This window comes from Chamaea fasciata, unplaced genomic scaffold (genome assembly GCF_029207755.1).
Source record: "Chamaea fasciata isolate MVZ Bird 193981 ecotype frontalis unplaced genomic scaffold, bChaFas1.0.hap1 SCAF_4, whole genome shotgun sequence".
Taxonomy (NCBI): Eukaryota; Metazoa; Chordata; class Aves; order Passeriformes; family Sylviidae; genus Chamaea; species Chamaea fasciata.
The window spans coordinates 50233779-50248353 of NW_027094089.1; the positions used below are offsets into that span (position 1 = coordinate 50233779).

General features: G+C 46.8%; 1 protein-coding gene across 4 annotated transcripts in view; it reads right to left on the bottom strand.

The window, feature by feature from the left end:
- The window catches only part of TMOD1 (tropomodulin 1), a 32331-nt gene that overhangs the window by 13353 nt on the left and 4403 nt on the right, over nt 1-14575 (bottom strand). For all 4 annotated transcript variants that reach the window (XM_066181503.1, XM_066181500.1, XM_066181502.1 and 1 more), the window contains exons 2-5: nt 8663-8826; nt 6669-6825; nt 3178-3297; nt 197-286 (exon numbers count right to left, since the gene is read on the bottom strand). In XM_066181503.1, the coding sequence (XP_066037600.1) occupies nt 197-286; nt 3178-3297; nt 6669-6825; nt 8663-8782 (487 nt within the window). In that variant the 5' untranslated portion in view covers nt 8783-8826. The remainder of the gene's footprint in view (nt 1-196; nt 287-3177; nt 3298-6668; nt 6826-8662; nt 8827-14575) is intronic.

A 14575-nucleotide genomic window follows, 5' to 3' on the forward strand; every position in this document is an offset into this window, starting at 1 on the left:
CTCCAGGATGGCACCAGGGAAGTGGCTGAGACTGCACTGGCTGGCACAGGGCAAGGATGCACCAGAGATGGCTCCAGCAACCACAGGCTGCTCTGCCATGCACAGCTCTAAACTTCAGCATAAAAATAACTATCATTTTGCCTCTGCTAGCAGCTTCCAAGCCAAATACTGCAGCCTGCTAACATAAATCACTTACTGTTGAGGCCTTCTTTGTTCACGATGGTGCTGCTCCCCAGTGCCTCATAGTACTGCTGGTTACTCATCAAGGTGTGCATGCCAAGGATGGCTACAGAAACAGGAGAACACGACTTATTGTAGGCTCCAGAGCCAGGAGAAGACACAGCACATTACCTTTCCTTGTGCAAGCATGGAAAAACATACAAAGAGAGGACAAAGCCCCCCAGTTGATATAAATATACAACAGTGCTCCAATGTGCTCCCTTCTTTATTCCAGAGCAGCCTGATCCATAGGAGAAGAGGAACATTATCTTGTGGACAACAAATAAACATTTAAAGCTCCTCAGCAGCCTACCTGACTCAGCATCACACAAAAATAATGAGGAGAAGACAGTAAAAAACTCAAAAAATGCCATTGGTAGGCTTTAGTGTAAGTGGCCCAGTTCAGTAGAGGCCTTCACATCCTCATCACCCTTGCTCAGTGGGCATGCGCCACACAATTCCACAGTCCAGTTTTGGAGAAGAGCTGTGCCCCACATGGAGCCAAACCAACCCCAAGGCAGCAAGGAGGTGACTGTCACCTGAAGCACAGCAATGCACACTGTGTTTTCACTCAACAGCAAGCTGGGGTGGTGAACTTGGTATGTTTGGAAGGTGACGACGTGAGAAACTAAAGCACTGCTGGCTTGATCAAAATGTAGAGAGTGGTGGTGTGAACACCATTCAAATGCTATAAAAGCCCGAAAGACAAACTCAGCCAATTTGTGTCTCAAACTCAAGACTGCAAAGCCAATAAGCAAATACAAATTGAACCATGTCTGGGGGCACTGGTGGAATTCCTGGTAGCTGCAAATGACCAATAAGAAATCAGTGGCTTAGGAACTTTGGGGTAAAGAGTTTGTTTCTAAAAGTAACCCAGCTACACACAGAAAGATCAAGTTTGAAAATAAATTGATTTTTGAATCAAGAACTTTGTTTTTTTTAATAGCCATATGACTTTCTAAAGAGAAATGCAGACACATGAATACTTGTTAAAACAGACACATCCGAACCACTCTTGATCTCTGGAGAGACACAGTGGTGAAAATCATTAATAAATTTCTCCCTAAAATCCAAGCATGCCACCAACAAAGGCACTTCTAAGACTTGGTTGGCACCAGTCTGTCACCATGTTCTTCTGCTTTGGCCAAGAAGGGCTGGAATTTGCAGGAGAAAGATATCCTTGAAACCCAGCACAAGAATAGGATCTGCTATGATGACAGATCGTTGTGACTCCATGTCTGGGTGGCACAGGCTGGACAGCTGGCAGCAAAGTGTCAGTGTCAGTGAACTTCCCCATGGCCACCAACACATTCCCAACTGGATCTCACAGAGCCAAGCAGTCTTCATCTGACAGTCTGAGTGAGGCTGGGCACTTTAGATTTGCTTGTTTGTATTTTATTTGGCCCTTTTCTCTGTCATTTTCTTGCACATGGAATTTTCAGGGGTGCAACATAGCTTGGAAAAGTAATTTGCAGGCTCAGCATTTTGGTAACACAGAGAGTCCCCAAATCACAGCTTATTTGGACAATGAAATCTCTCCAGCAGCCTGGAGTGTGAGTATCTGGACTGCAGAGAAAGGCAAGGATCTGCTGTCATGACCATGCATTTTGGGGGCTCAAGTTTGTGTTGGTAGATAAGAGTGACCCACTCTAAGTCTGTGCTTGTGGTGTATTCTCCAAAGGAACTCAAGCAGAATGAAGGCACCTCACTTCTGTCTCCCTGACCTGACCAAAGGCATGGGCACCATTCCAGGGCTACTGGGAGCCACCCTCCTGGCCTTGCCAAGGAAGGGATTCAACACACCACAGCTCACAATGATCCCTGCTAAATGGACAGGAGCAAAATGAGCTCCTGCTAAATGAATCCTGCTAAGCAGGCAGGAGCAAGGCTGTCACTGTCAATATTGAGATTTCAGCAGTTTGTATCACATTAGTACTCCTGCTCCCACTAAGTGTGTTTTCCCAGCAACTGTAGAACAAGGTGCCCTGAACAGCATTTCTGTGGGACAATAATTGCTGCACAGATCTGAAGCACAGAAAGGCATATTCTATAGGATAGAGCTTTATAGGACTTGAGGATCAACAGCAAAAAAGCAAAATCCAAGCAGAGATGAAATGCTTGGCCAGGGTACATATATTTGGGAGCCTTAATGTGGAAACACATTTGTAAGCCAAACGATGGTATTATTAAGTAGAAGATGTCTAGTTGGTGGAGTTATTCTACAGACTTTCTTACAGATTTCCAGCAAGAAGTATACTGCTAGGGAGTATGGAAACCTGAAGGAGACAAAACTGGAAGAAGAATCCAGTATCACTGAAATATTCACAGACTGCTAGACCAGCAGAGCACACGTGAGCTTCGTAAACCGTCATGGAGTGCCCATGTGCTCCTTTTCCCAAGGCATGTCCTATCCCAAGCACAGAGCTAAGTCTATGGGCTTCAGCAACATACCAATATTGACATCTGACTGTCTGACCACACAAATCACAAGAAATCCACCACTTAAAATGTATTGAAAAACCTCCTTAACAACCACCAGGCCTGAGTGTCTACTGAAAAGACTTCTATAACCTGACAGATCCTTTAGCAGGCTGCACAAGAAATCAACATTCTCACTGGGTCTTCTTGACTGTTTCCTAAGATTTAGTTTGAAGAAAGCTGTGCTCTTGAATGTACAGGCTGGAATTAGCAACAGTCAGTGGTAGAGACAAAGGAAAAGACCAAATCACACACTGTTCCATAGATAAACCCTTCTTCTCCCTCCTCAGCTTTGGTCTACACTCCTGATTAAATCACACAGGCTGAGAGTAACATTTTTTAACAAGTAAATAAATTATGTCAGAACTAACAGCATTTAGATAAACAGTAAAAAGCGCGAAGTTAATTTCCCACAAAAGAACAAAATAACCCCTAGAAGTCGAACAACTTGCACAACCAATTACTGTGAAATTATTTTACCAGCAATGTCACAGAGCTCTGCATCAGAGGCATTAGCAAGGGCTTCCTCCAGTTCTGGCTCCAGAGTCACACTTTCCAAAACAGGATCCATCGGCTTCTGCTTGGGAATCCAAGCTTTTCCTACAAATGCAAAGTGAGATCACTATTGGTACAGCAACAGCACCCAGTACACAGCTACCCTTGCAGATGCATTTCCATGCTGTGAGATTTGAAATGTAGAAAGGACAGAGCGGGCACAAGAGAAAAATCAGAAGAGAAACTGAATCCCTTTCCATGAGCTTGGTCTGAGTCCTGCTGTGATGTGAATGGAGAGGCACCTGCGGAGCTCAGCCCTTCCACCAGTGCAGCATCCACAGAAACTCAATAGCACACTGGTACAGGATCATGGCTGTTCATAGCACAGCCCTCAGAAAGCCATGCACAGCCTGACCCTGCAGGTCCTCACTTCTTGGAAGGCTGCACAGAAGGGGTGAAAGTTTGCCAGCACTCAAGAGAGGCCAGTAGCCTGTACCCGGCACTGTGCAGGATCAGTCCTGCCAGCGAGACACCTCTTGCTGCTATCTCCAAGTGCATGTTGGCAAGGCAGAGGGCACATTAGTCAAAAGAGGGCAGAAAGGAGGTGGTGGAGGGCTCTGGCAGCAGGCAGAGACAGCACTTCAGTGAATGCATGGGATGCAAGGAGAAGCAGGCTAAGGGCAGCTGGTCTAGCTTGAACCTGTTGCAAAGAGCATGCCAGATGGAGACCTCTGTGCTTTATCTCGCTGGACAGCAAAAGGCCAAAAACCAGAGCTATTTCCTACAATTCAAAGACGCAAATCCACAGGTCCACCTGGTACTGCAAACCTGTCATCTTAGCTGCTTGCTCATGACCTTTTGCTAAGGGGGGGCCCACACAGACAAGAGGCTGGAGCTTTGAAGGCAGTGTGCTCCCTGCCAGTCTTCCATCCCATTGCCCGTGGCCATCACTGGGAGAGCCACAACCCTTTCTCTGCTGGAGCAGGCTGCATCCCAGGAGGCATGGGGCAGTGGACAGAGTTGATGGCCCTGCACAGCTGCTCCCAGCTCCTCACCGCTCATGCTGCAATGGGCAGCAGATTCTTCTCAGAGGCAGAATGGGTCAGGTCTGGGATTTCACAACACGGCATCCACCTGTGACTGCCCTAAAGAAAAGAGAGAGGCTTGTGATGTTTTAACATTCCACAGCAGTGACCAGTCTGCTGGGTAAATCCAGCATTGCTGGGACAGGGGTAGGAGGGCTCTGGGAATATTTTGGAGCAGTCCCCTCCCCTAAAATAGTCCTGGATCACTACAGAGATAGCAACTGCAAAAGGCCTGGCCTAGCATGTCAGCCAGGACTATTTTGGTCACCTCCCTGAAACCAGAGTCAGTGGCACCAAAAGGGAGAAACAATCCTGCTGCTCAGAGATATGCAGAAAGGGGCTAAATTTAGCCTCAAGGAAGAAGCAACTGCACCTCAGGGTCCCCTGGGACAAAATGGTGGCTGCCATAAACAGCCTTTTGCTCCCATCCTCTGCCTGTGCGCTGCCACTCTGACAGAGAGGGCAGGAATCTGCCTCCTGGGACACAGCTGCTCTTGCAAAAATAGGCATAGTGTCATGTGCCTGCACAGCTAGGCATCTTCTGAATACTCAGCAGCAAACCGTCTGCCCTGGCTTGGAGTGGAGATCTGGAACTCTGTACCACCAGATGCATGGCTGGGCAAACTGTATGTACCATCTGGTGTGTGCAACACCAGCAGGGAACAAGAGAAACAGGGCAAACTTAATACTGCTGTCATGCCATAACTCCTTCTGACACCTCAGTGACATCAACATTTCAGGGTTTTAATTCTAGTTTAATTTTAAGTACCTAATTTCAGTCAATTTCTAAGTTTCAGAAACTTTTGTATCTCAGTCCCCCTTTGTTACAAGATGGAACTTTAAATTAAATGGTTCATGCATGATGATGACATTGCATGACATTTTATGTCGTAACAAGTATGTCTGCACACCCCAACTCCCACCCCGCCCAGAAGCATGGTCAGGGAGAGCACCTCCCATGGCAAACCAGTAAATCACCCTCCAAACTGCAAATGTGGTGATTTATTTACAGCTTCATCACAGCTATGAATATGTAATTTACCATCTCTGGCTCACAGTCAATGTAAGTAGTGTCTCCTCTCAACAGCATGTTACAAATGAAAATATGTTTAATACATTTGAGAACACAACAGACTAAAGTATGATGCTGCAGATTCAAAATGCTTGAAATACCTCTGTCTCCTTCAGAACACTGCTTCTACCTTCTGGGCTAGCCAGGTGGGTAAGCAACACTGGACTGGGGCACTTCTGAAAGGTATCAAACCAGTCTTCCTGATATTACTCAATTTAGTCATTTACTTCTCTCAAGGACTACTCTTTTTTAAATTTTAAATCTAAAAGTACTGCCTCAGGTTTCATTAAATGAACAGATTTTACACAAGCTCTTTTTTAGGAGACCCATGTGGGTCAGTAAAGGGGCACCTTTCAGAAATACTTCAGTTAGGAAACATGCTCATATGCCCATATTTTCATGCACTTCTTTTTTCATATTGGGCAACCATCAGCATGAAGAGCACACAACCAGATCTTCTGCTGCAGGGGGATCACAGGAAAGAGGGAGACACAACAGCTGAAAAAAGCTGCTGAGAAGCTCCTGGAATGCAGAGGCAGGGACTGACCAGACCATGTCCCATGTCAGATGATACTCGGAGTTTTGCAGGAACAGGAAAGTCACTTGGATAATGGGTCATATACAAGGGGAGCAGCAAAAGATGCCAGAAGGAGAGGAAAAGAAAAGAGGCAGAGGAAAACCCCTTCTCACAACGCCTTTCTCAGAGGAAAATCCCTAAGGCCTCAGGGCCATGTATAGCAGAAGTGCAGCAGCTGCTGCAGGGAATGGTGCAGGCAGACACAAACAAGCAACCTGCAGGAGACTGGGAAATAAGGCTGGGGTTATCAAGAGATGAAGAAAACTAGATGGGAACTGCTGGACCTCATCACAGCTGTGGAGAGCTGTGGAGTTTCTCTACGGAGAGAAGCTCACAGAGTCAGGATGGAGTGTGAAAGGCAATGTTGAAACATGGAGCTTAACATGAGGAGCTCACAGGAGAACAGGACAAAGAGGAACAAGAGAGGACAGCAGATGATTTCTTTCCCAGAATCTGATACAGCACCATGGGAATGGGAGAAGGCTGCACAGTGGTACAACTTCTGTCCAGCATTTAACAACATACCAGGTGATGCCCAAGTCAGCAAGGACAGGGACCTCTGGGGCACACTCCAGTTTATTAGCCAGCATGGGCTGGGGCTAGACAGCAGAGAGAGCAGATTCATCACCCCAGTAGTGTCAAAATTAAGTTTTATCAACACAGGTCAGACACAACCTTTCTGCTGTGCACCCACTGTGCCTTCATTGTGACACACCCAGCATGGTACAAAGGATGACCATACCTCTCTTTTCGCCCGTGAAAGGAACCAAGTCTTCTCTGTCTTTAATGTCCTTTGCCTGCTGTTCTAGGTGGGCCATGAGTTCCTCTCTTTTGAATGGGCCGGTTGGTAGCTTTTGGGTCTGATCCCGCTGCCGGAGCCCTGCTGGCAGCAGTGCGTTCTAGACATGGAGGTGAGAAACACAGGTGATCTCTGCAGGCCACAATCCCCATCCATCCAACTCCCCTCTACACTTCCCTCATGCACCACTCTTCCTCCACACTGCTGGACAATTTGCTTCTCCTTGTGGCAAAGGTTATCTTCATCCAGCCCCACTGATTCCCACATCACCCAAGACATGTGATGCTCCTTCCCCCCCTCAGTTTCAAATGCTGCCCAGTGAATGTTTCTCTGCAACATCAGCTCCAGTCCTTTCTTTCTGGAGGCTTTCAGCCATCTTCTCCCCACTATATGAGTCTGTCCAAGTGCCCACAATGCCCCATGTGTCCCAGCAAGAATCAGTTCTGTTAAATCTGATGATCTTTTACACAGCAGATCAGAGAGTTGTGGTGGTCTCTTCTGCCTTTCATGATCCATCACAAAACTACAGAGAGGGTCTCACAGGGGAGATCACTTGGTTTCAGAGCAAAACCCCTGTGAACCTCAGCCTTTTTTCAAGCTGCCTCCTTTTTATTCAGTCACGTAAGCCGCCACGGGAAGTTGGTTGGTGCTTGACACATACGGCACGTAAACACCTGCTTATATTTAAATATAGAGCAGCATTAATGCAGTAAGACTATTCCCAGATCTGACACTAAGCATGTTCTTTAAAGCTTTACTGGGTAGAAGTCAACATTTACTTTTTAAGACATCCAAGGTGATGCTGAACAACACATAGATTTTTCCATGCCTGCCTATTAAAAGTCATTCATTATAATTTATACCTGTATCAGTGAAAAGACTGGGAAGGAAAATTACTAATAGGAAGCAGTTAGACCCGGGCAACCTCGGAGGGCAACAGAGAAGTGCGTGAATTGCATAAGCAGGGTGGCATAGGAGACAGCTTGCTTCCACAGGCTTCATGCTGTGAGAGGCAACTATGTAATCTTCAAGCAGACTACACTTGCACTGACAGATGTCCATAATTATTTTACCTTTCTTCATATTTCACAGAATGCTGCCTGACTCTGTGTCTTCTGAGGTAGCTGTAACCAGCCTATCAGCCCATACACTTAATCCTGGGAGCTAGCTTGCCAGCTCTCAAATATTTTCCTGCATTGCAATTAAAAATACCGATGATGCAATCTACACCACCCATCATTTACTCCATAAACACTAACTGCCTGTTGCAGGAACAATTTCTCACTTGGCAGTGCCCAAGCTCCTCAAGTAACATTGCCGTAAGTCAAAGGCCTGCCAGTTGCCTCTGCACAGGCTCTGCAACAGGACAGTGCTGGCTCAAAAACCTCTCACCAGCTTGGCACCAGCAGATCCCATGTTTGCGTATGTGCAGCTCCTGCTGATGCTAGGAGATTGCTAAAAATAAACTGTCCCACTTTTCAAAACTCTGGGATTTGGATTTCTGCCTAAATGGAGGAAAATACAGGCCATTTGAAGTTTGTTACAAAAAACCCAAACCTGAAACACCAAAAAATCCCCAGAAAACCCTCAAACCAAGCAACCCACAAAACATTCCCTCCAAGGTGGCCTGGTCAGAAACAGAGATCCATTTTCCACAGGATTACTGCCCTGCACCAGCACAGGCTCATATTGCTGCTGCAAGTTACAGTTGCTTGTCACATTGGGAAAAGGGCAGGGAGACAAAAACAAAGACACACATGTAGACTGTGCTTCCAATGGCAAAAAATTGTTCTGGGTATCTACAGCCTGTCTCTTCCACTCGTGCACCAAGTACAGGCTCTGCAAAGGATCCCACTGAAATACAGATTACTAATGCAGCCCACTCCCCCACAATTACTAAGATTCACTACCTAGCATCTCAATTAAAAATTACTTACATCAGGATCCAGCTCTTCCAGTTCATTCTCTAGCTTCCTGAGCTCCTCCTCTGTCAGGGCTCCAAGGATCTGATCTTCATCTAGGTCTCGGTATTTTTCTAGCTCCTTTCTGTAAGACATCTTAGAGGAGTCCCGTGGATCTCACTTCTGTGCTGCAACAGAACCTGATATGAAAACAAGAAGCGTTAACACTGAACACATGAAGCATGATGCTACAGCCCGCCTGGCTGGGGGGCACTGAACATCCCAGTGTTGCAGATTTGTGCTTAAAGCATGGCTGATTCCAGAAGATTGCTCAGGGGCCCCATTCATATCCTACGTGCACATAATCACCCAAGGACATGAGAGCGGCGCAACTCTGGCAGCAACTTGCCCCACCACAGATTTACAGGGCAGGACTGAGGAAGTCCTCTGAACAGGACCCTGGCTAGGGATGTCTTTCTGCAAGCAGGGCTAGATGTTAATGAAGCATCCTAGGCATTTATTTCTTTGAAGGACAATAAATCATAAGTCATAAAGTATGCAGCTCTCAGGTCCTTACAAGGCTCCAGTAACACTGCCCTGCACATGGCACTCCAGATAACATTGCTACTAGATAGGAAAACAGATTTGTAGCACCACCTAGTACCTCTGAGCCCTGAAAACCTCCACGAGGCTACAGCACATGGCACTTCTTCCTGTGTTTTAAAGCCACAAGGAGATCAGGAAGTATTATCCACTCAGGTTCAGGAGGCTGCCAGTTAAATATGCTATTTAGTGATCCACCTTTCCTGAGACAACCCATGTTTGCACTGCTGCCAGCTAAGCAGCTGACCTGTGTGCTACTGCACGTAATAAACCAATCCTTCAAGAAGAGAAGTGAATGGTCTATCTGGATAATCCCTGCTGACGCCAAGGTTTGGCCCATGTCTCCTAATATAGTGTGCCATACACAATCACATGCATGTACTAGATCTCTGCAAGCAAAAAGACCACAGAGACAAAAGTCAATGTGTTTAAAATATGCAGGTGGGTTAAAAGCACACTCAGCATAACACACAAAAGCATATCCAACTCTGCTCTTTTGCTGACAGTCTCCTTCTGCTCCACAGAACTGTCTGTACTTATTTTTTGGCTGTTTTTGCAGAAAATACTGAGTCCTATATAATTTTAAGTGACTTTTCCTAAAGTTTTGAGTGACATTTACATTAAAAATAACAGCAAGGCCTGTGTATTTCTTAGAGAGCCAAACATTCTTTGAGTTTCTATAAATGGTCTCTTTTCAGCTCCTGTGGAGCATCAGAGCCCTACGCTGAACCACATCTCTCTAGCTTTGCTTGTCCCCTCAGGACAGATTATCCTCCTATGATCGCTCTTCATTAGTGGAGAGGTTTTTTTAGACTAGTTACAACATAGCTGCTGTTCCAGATCAGAAAATTATCTTTAGCTTGGTCACAAAAGGGCACAGTAATGCACACATGCTTGCTCAACAGCAAGCCCTTAAATTTAGAAGCTGTCATCTTGTCAGACATTTGGTTCCCCACTAGTGTTATTGCAAATCCTGCATCACTCACATTCCTGCCACTCACCACTTAGGAGGTGAAGTGTGAGAAGATGGTGACTTCTTGATGGGAGAAACAGCCCCTGAAGCTCCCTCGCTGGGAACTGAGAGGGTGAAAATCAGCTTTTCATTGGGCTGGTCTGCTCCAAGCTGTGGGCACTGGAGCCAAGGGCAGCCAAGAGGGTGGAGAAGCAGGACTCCCTGTGCTGCGAGGCTGGCGGGCAGCAGCCACACACCAGCCAGCCTATGGGCCATGTCCAGCAGCTCAGCCCCTGCAAGCCTGACCTTCCTGCAGGCATAGAAAAGAGCAGAGCCTTTATTGCAGTTACCCATGAACACTGATGTGGGACATCCTAGAAAAGAAACCTGGACTCAGATCTGAATATGCGCTGTGCTACTGCAGCCTTAGGTTGCAGCGCATGAGCCACGACTAGCCTGGATTTCATATGTCATATATAGTTTTGACCATTCTGCTGCGGAAGGAGCTAGAGCTAAGGCCAAGCAGGAAGGCAGAAAACAACCCACCTCAGGCTGCTAAATTCTCTATAATGGCTTAAAATACCCACGCCTGCCACACACGGCAATATCCGTCTTGACTACATGAGGACAGCTATTCCCAAAGGCAGCCACAGACCCTTCCCAGGAACGCAGGAAGACTGTAAGCAGGGGCCTGTCTGGGACCAGAGTGCTGCCCCGCAGGGTGACCTTGTTGCCTCCTTCCAGAAGGACGGAGATGTCAGCACCAAGACCGAAAGGCAGGACAGACATGAGATGCCAGTGCACACAGGCAACGCTTCTGGAAAACGCTTCAGGTTTCAAAGCATCTTGCAGAGATATGAAACTGGGGCTGCATATAGCAAAGGCCCTGAGGGTTGAAGACAGGTGCAGAGTCTACTGAAATGTAGCTGAAATCCCCGTGGGGAGAATTTAATTTGCTACAAACCCCAAAGAGAAGTGTCGGGGGGCACAGTGCCCTTCCAGACTTGCTGGTGGAGCCGGACAGCGCTGGCACCTTGCACATCTCTCAGAGAACACACTGAGAGGACTGCTTGTCAGGAGCACCAGCCTTTCCCGTGGCAGCAGGACATTCTGTACTGCTCCCCTGCCCACAGAACCAACTGTTCAGCATTGTGTCCTCCAGCACAGCATCCAGGACCAGTATGTTCACTGGAACGCCCTTATCTCCATATCCCAGGTCACTTCTACCCTATCTTTCTAATGAGTGCTGGGAGAAAAAGCAAACCAGTCCATCTGCTGTAACTAGCAAGAGGGCTTTGAACTGCCAGTGAAAAGAAAGCAGGTAAATTCTGCCTAAGTGTAATTGTTTTCATTTATACAGAGTACTGAAACACCCACCACCACAAATAGCTCTCCCTGACTTGTGCCAGAGTACAAACATGGTTTAACATATGTCACTCCTTCATCTGAGCTCAAACTAAAGAACAAGATCCTTCAGCACAACTTGAGTTCTCTTTTTCACTAACCCTATCACTCTTCATACAACTAACTAAGGAAGCATCAAAAAAGAATATAAATGCAATATACGGATACAGCCCAGAACTGACACTGTTGCAACTTTAAGTCCTCAAAACACTGAAATTCATACAGATTACAAAGATAGCAAGATATTAGATTTTTTTGTTTGAAGTACTTGTCAGACACGCGGGAAGACAGCCCAAGCACTTGCAGCTGGAAAGTCTGAAGAGCACACAGTTTGGAATGCACAACGATCATTAAAATTGTTAAAGGAGAAAAATTTATTTGGATGGGTACAGCCCCCTGAAGCACAACGACCTTTTTGGGGTGCCGAAACCTGAGAACAGCACTGACGTCTGCACAGGGAAGCGGTGGAAACCCATCTGGGAAAGTGGCCCACGTGGGCCCACTGTGTTTCACCCCCAGCTGAGGGCAAGCATCAGCACTTGTTTGTGCCCTTCAGGTGGGCCAGCAGGGAGGGCAGGAGCAGGGCAGCAATGGGCTTAGGCTACAGCAGGCTGCCTGGAGAAGCTGTGGAGCAGCACCCCTACTGCCAAATCGAAGGGTCTGCTGGATTATCCCCCATGATCCAACAGCCACAGGAAAAAGAAAAAATGAGGAAGAACTGGGTAAAGTGACCAGAACAGCAGCAAGACAAATTTCAAGAAAATACAAAAATGTCACATTGAAAGCCATGGGTGCTGTAACAGGCATGCTCTGTGACACATCTGGCACATAATGTGTGACACACCTGGAGCACGATGTGCCAGTCAGCCCAGCACCTCCCTGCACAACCTCCCACATGCACCAGCATGCCAAAACCAGGACAGCACAGAAAGCACTTCCTCCATGCAAAACGCAGGGAGAAAGAGCAACTACCCCAGCAAAGATGCAGGGCTTTCCAGGGATAAATTCTGTTGTCAGTCCAAGCCAACCCTGCCTCCGGGGGTCAGCGCAGGCTGCAGCATGCAGCCACCATGCCCAAGGCTCAGCATGTGGGAGGCTTTGGGGCATCCCTGGTCACCACCACACCTAACAACCACCAAAGGCAGAGGACAGGAATTCTGCGTACTCTGCCACACAATGAGAGCCATGCCTGAAAACATTAACAGCCTTGCCCCAGACAACCCTCGAATCTACTGCAAAACCTTTTCTGTGCTCTGAAATGTGAAAGCAGACCATGGGGCTTGGGTTTTGTGATAAGGAGGCAGTCAAGCGTGACCAGCATAGCTATTGATGATTCTTGAAAAAACTGCCAAGTTTGAAGGCAGAAGCCTTTTCAGGATGAAAGCTGTATTTAAGGAGCAGTGAAGGCAGGAATTCATATCATGAGGGATGGCTTGCACACTGTTCCTGTTTGACTCTGACAGGGTTTTGATTTATGACTTTTTTTTTACAGCTTAAGTATAAATCTCAGTCAAAGTTCAGAGCTATTACTTTTGCAGTATAAAAATAATAAATTAATATCAAGCATCCCCTCTGCAGTTGCTACAGTCACCTTTTTTTTTTCTTTTCTTTGACATGCAGCATAACTTAAAAGATAAATGCCAGGGTCTGGGGGGGATTTTGGTGGAGGAGCTATACATACCTCAGGTGACCATTTCCTATAAATTCAAGAGAAGCCAGGTACTTTCTGTGCATACACTTAAATCTCAATGAGTCTCCCAAGTGCAGATCCAAGATGCATGCTGTGCAGATGAGAGGAACAAATCACCTCCAGCTTGTTTGTAAGTGAAAACTGTCTTATGCAGTCAGTCCTCTGACAAGCCGTTAAGCCAGTAGCTAACCTCAATGAAATCTCATGCAGGACTCAGACCCCAATTTCTTGGGAAGCGGCACATGCATGCCAAGGGTCTGTCAGCCTAGAGATCTCCTTTGGCTGACAGTCAGGAAATGAAGGAGAGCTGGGGCTTGGTGCTCTAAAGCAAGGTGGGGGGTACAAAAAGTACTTGTAGAAGGGGTAGCTGTTACACACCTGGTGCTGGAGCAGGCATGGTGGGGATGTAGAGATGAAGGAGATCAATCCACCAAAAGGTGAGTCTTTGCTGGTTCTCCCCTCCTGGAATAACTTTCAAACCCTGAGCTTGCATCCCAACATAACTGGATGCTGGTGACTCCATGGTTAACCCTGCTTTTTGAGCTACTGGGCAACCAAACATAACCAGTTCCCTGCAGTTTCAGGAACTGACCAACAAATTATGGCCAGATGCAGTAGCAACAAAGGGAAAGATGCACATCAGCTCCTACTGAGACCACATCTAAAAATGTGAATCTATGTGACTAGTGCAAAAGCCAGCAGGAAATCACAGCAGAGCAGAGGAGGAGCTGGATCCATCCCCAGTGTCATCACACAGCCATACACAACAGAAGTCTTCTCTGCTGGGTGCTTGCTATCACAATTTACCCTGTTCAGGAGGGAAATCAGTGCAGGTGTGCTGGTACAGGTGTGTCTCCTCCCAGCATACAGGTACAAACATCAAACCTCAGCCCCACAGTACCTTCTCTCGCAGACACAGCCAGAGTCCAGCAGCAGGTTTGAAAGTGACAACATGCCCTGCACCTGAGGTACAGACACTCAAAAGTTTACTCCACTTCAAATGAACGTTGTTCTTCTTAAAATGAAAGGAAGATAAATGCTGAAAACCACTCCTTTAAGGTAATGGCTTTCTGTAGATCCCTTTTCAAGCAGTCAGAGACGAAAGCATCATTTTAACAAGCCATAAACACACACTCAGGCTGCAGCATTGAGCACTGCTCTGCAGGCCTGCCCAGGCTCAGCATCACCACCTTGAATGCACAAAATGATGAAAACTCTTGTCAAGGTTACAAAAGACTTTACACAGACTCTGCACTGGGCTTGGAGTGCAAGCTGCATTAGAAAGTGTCCATCCAGGAGA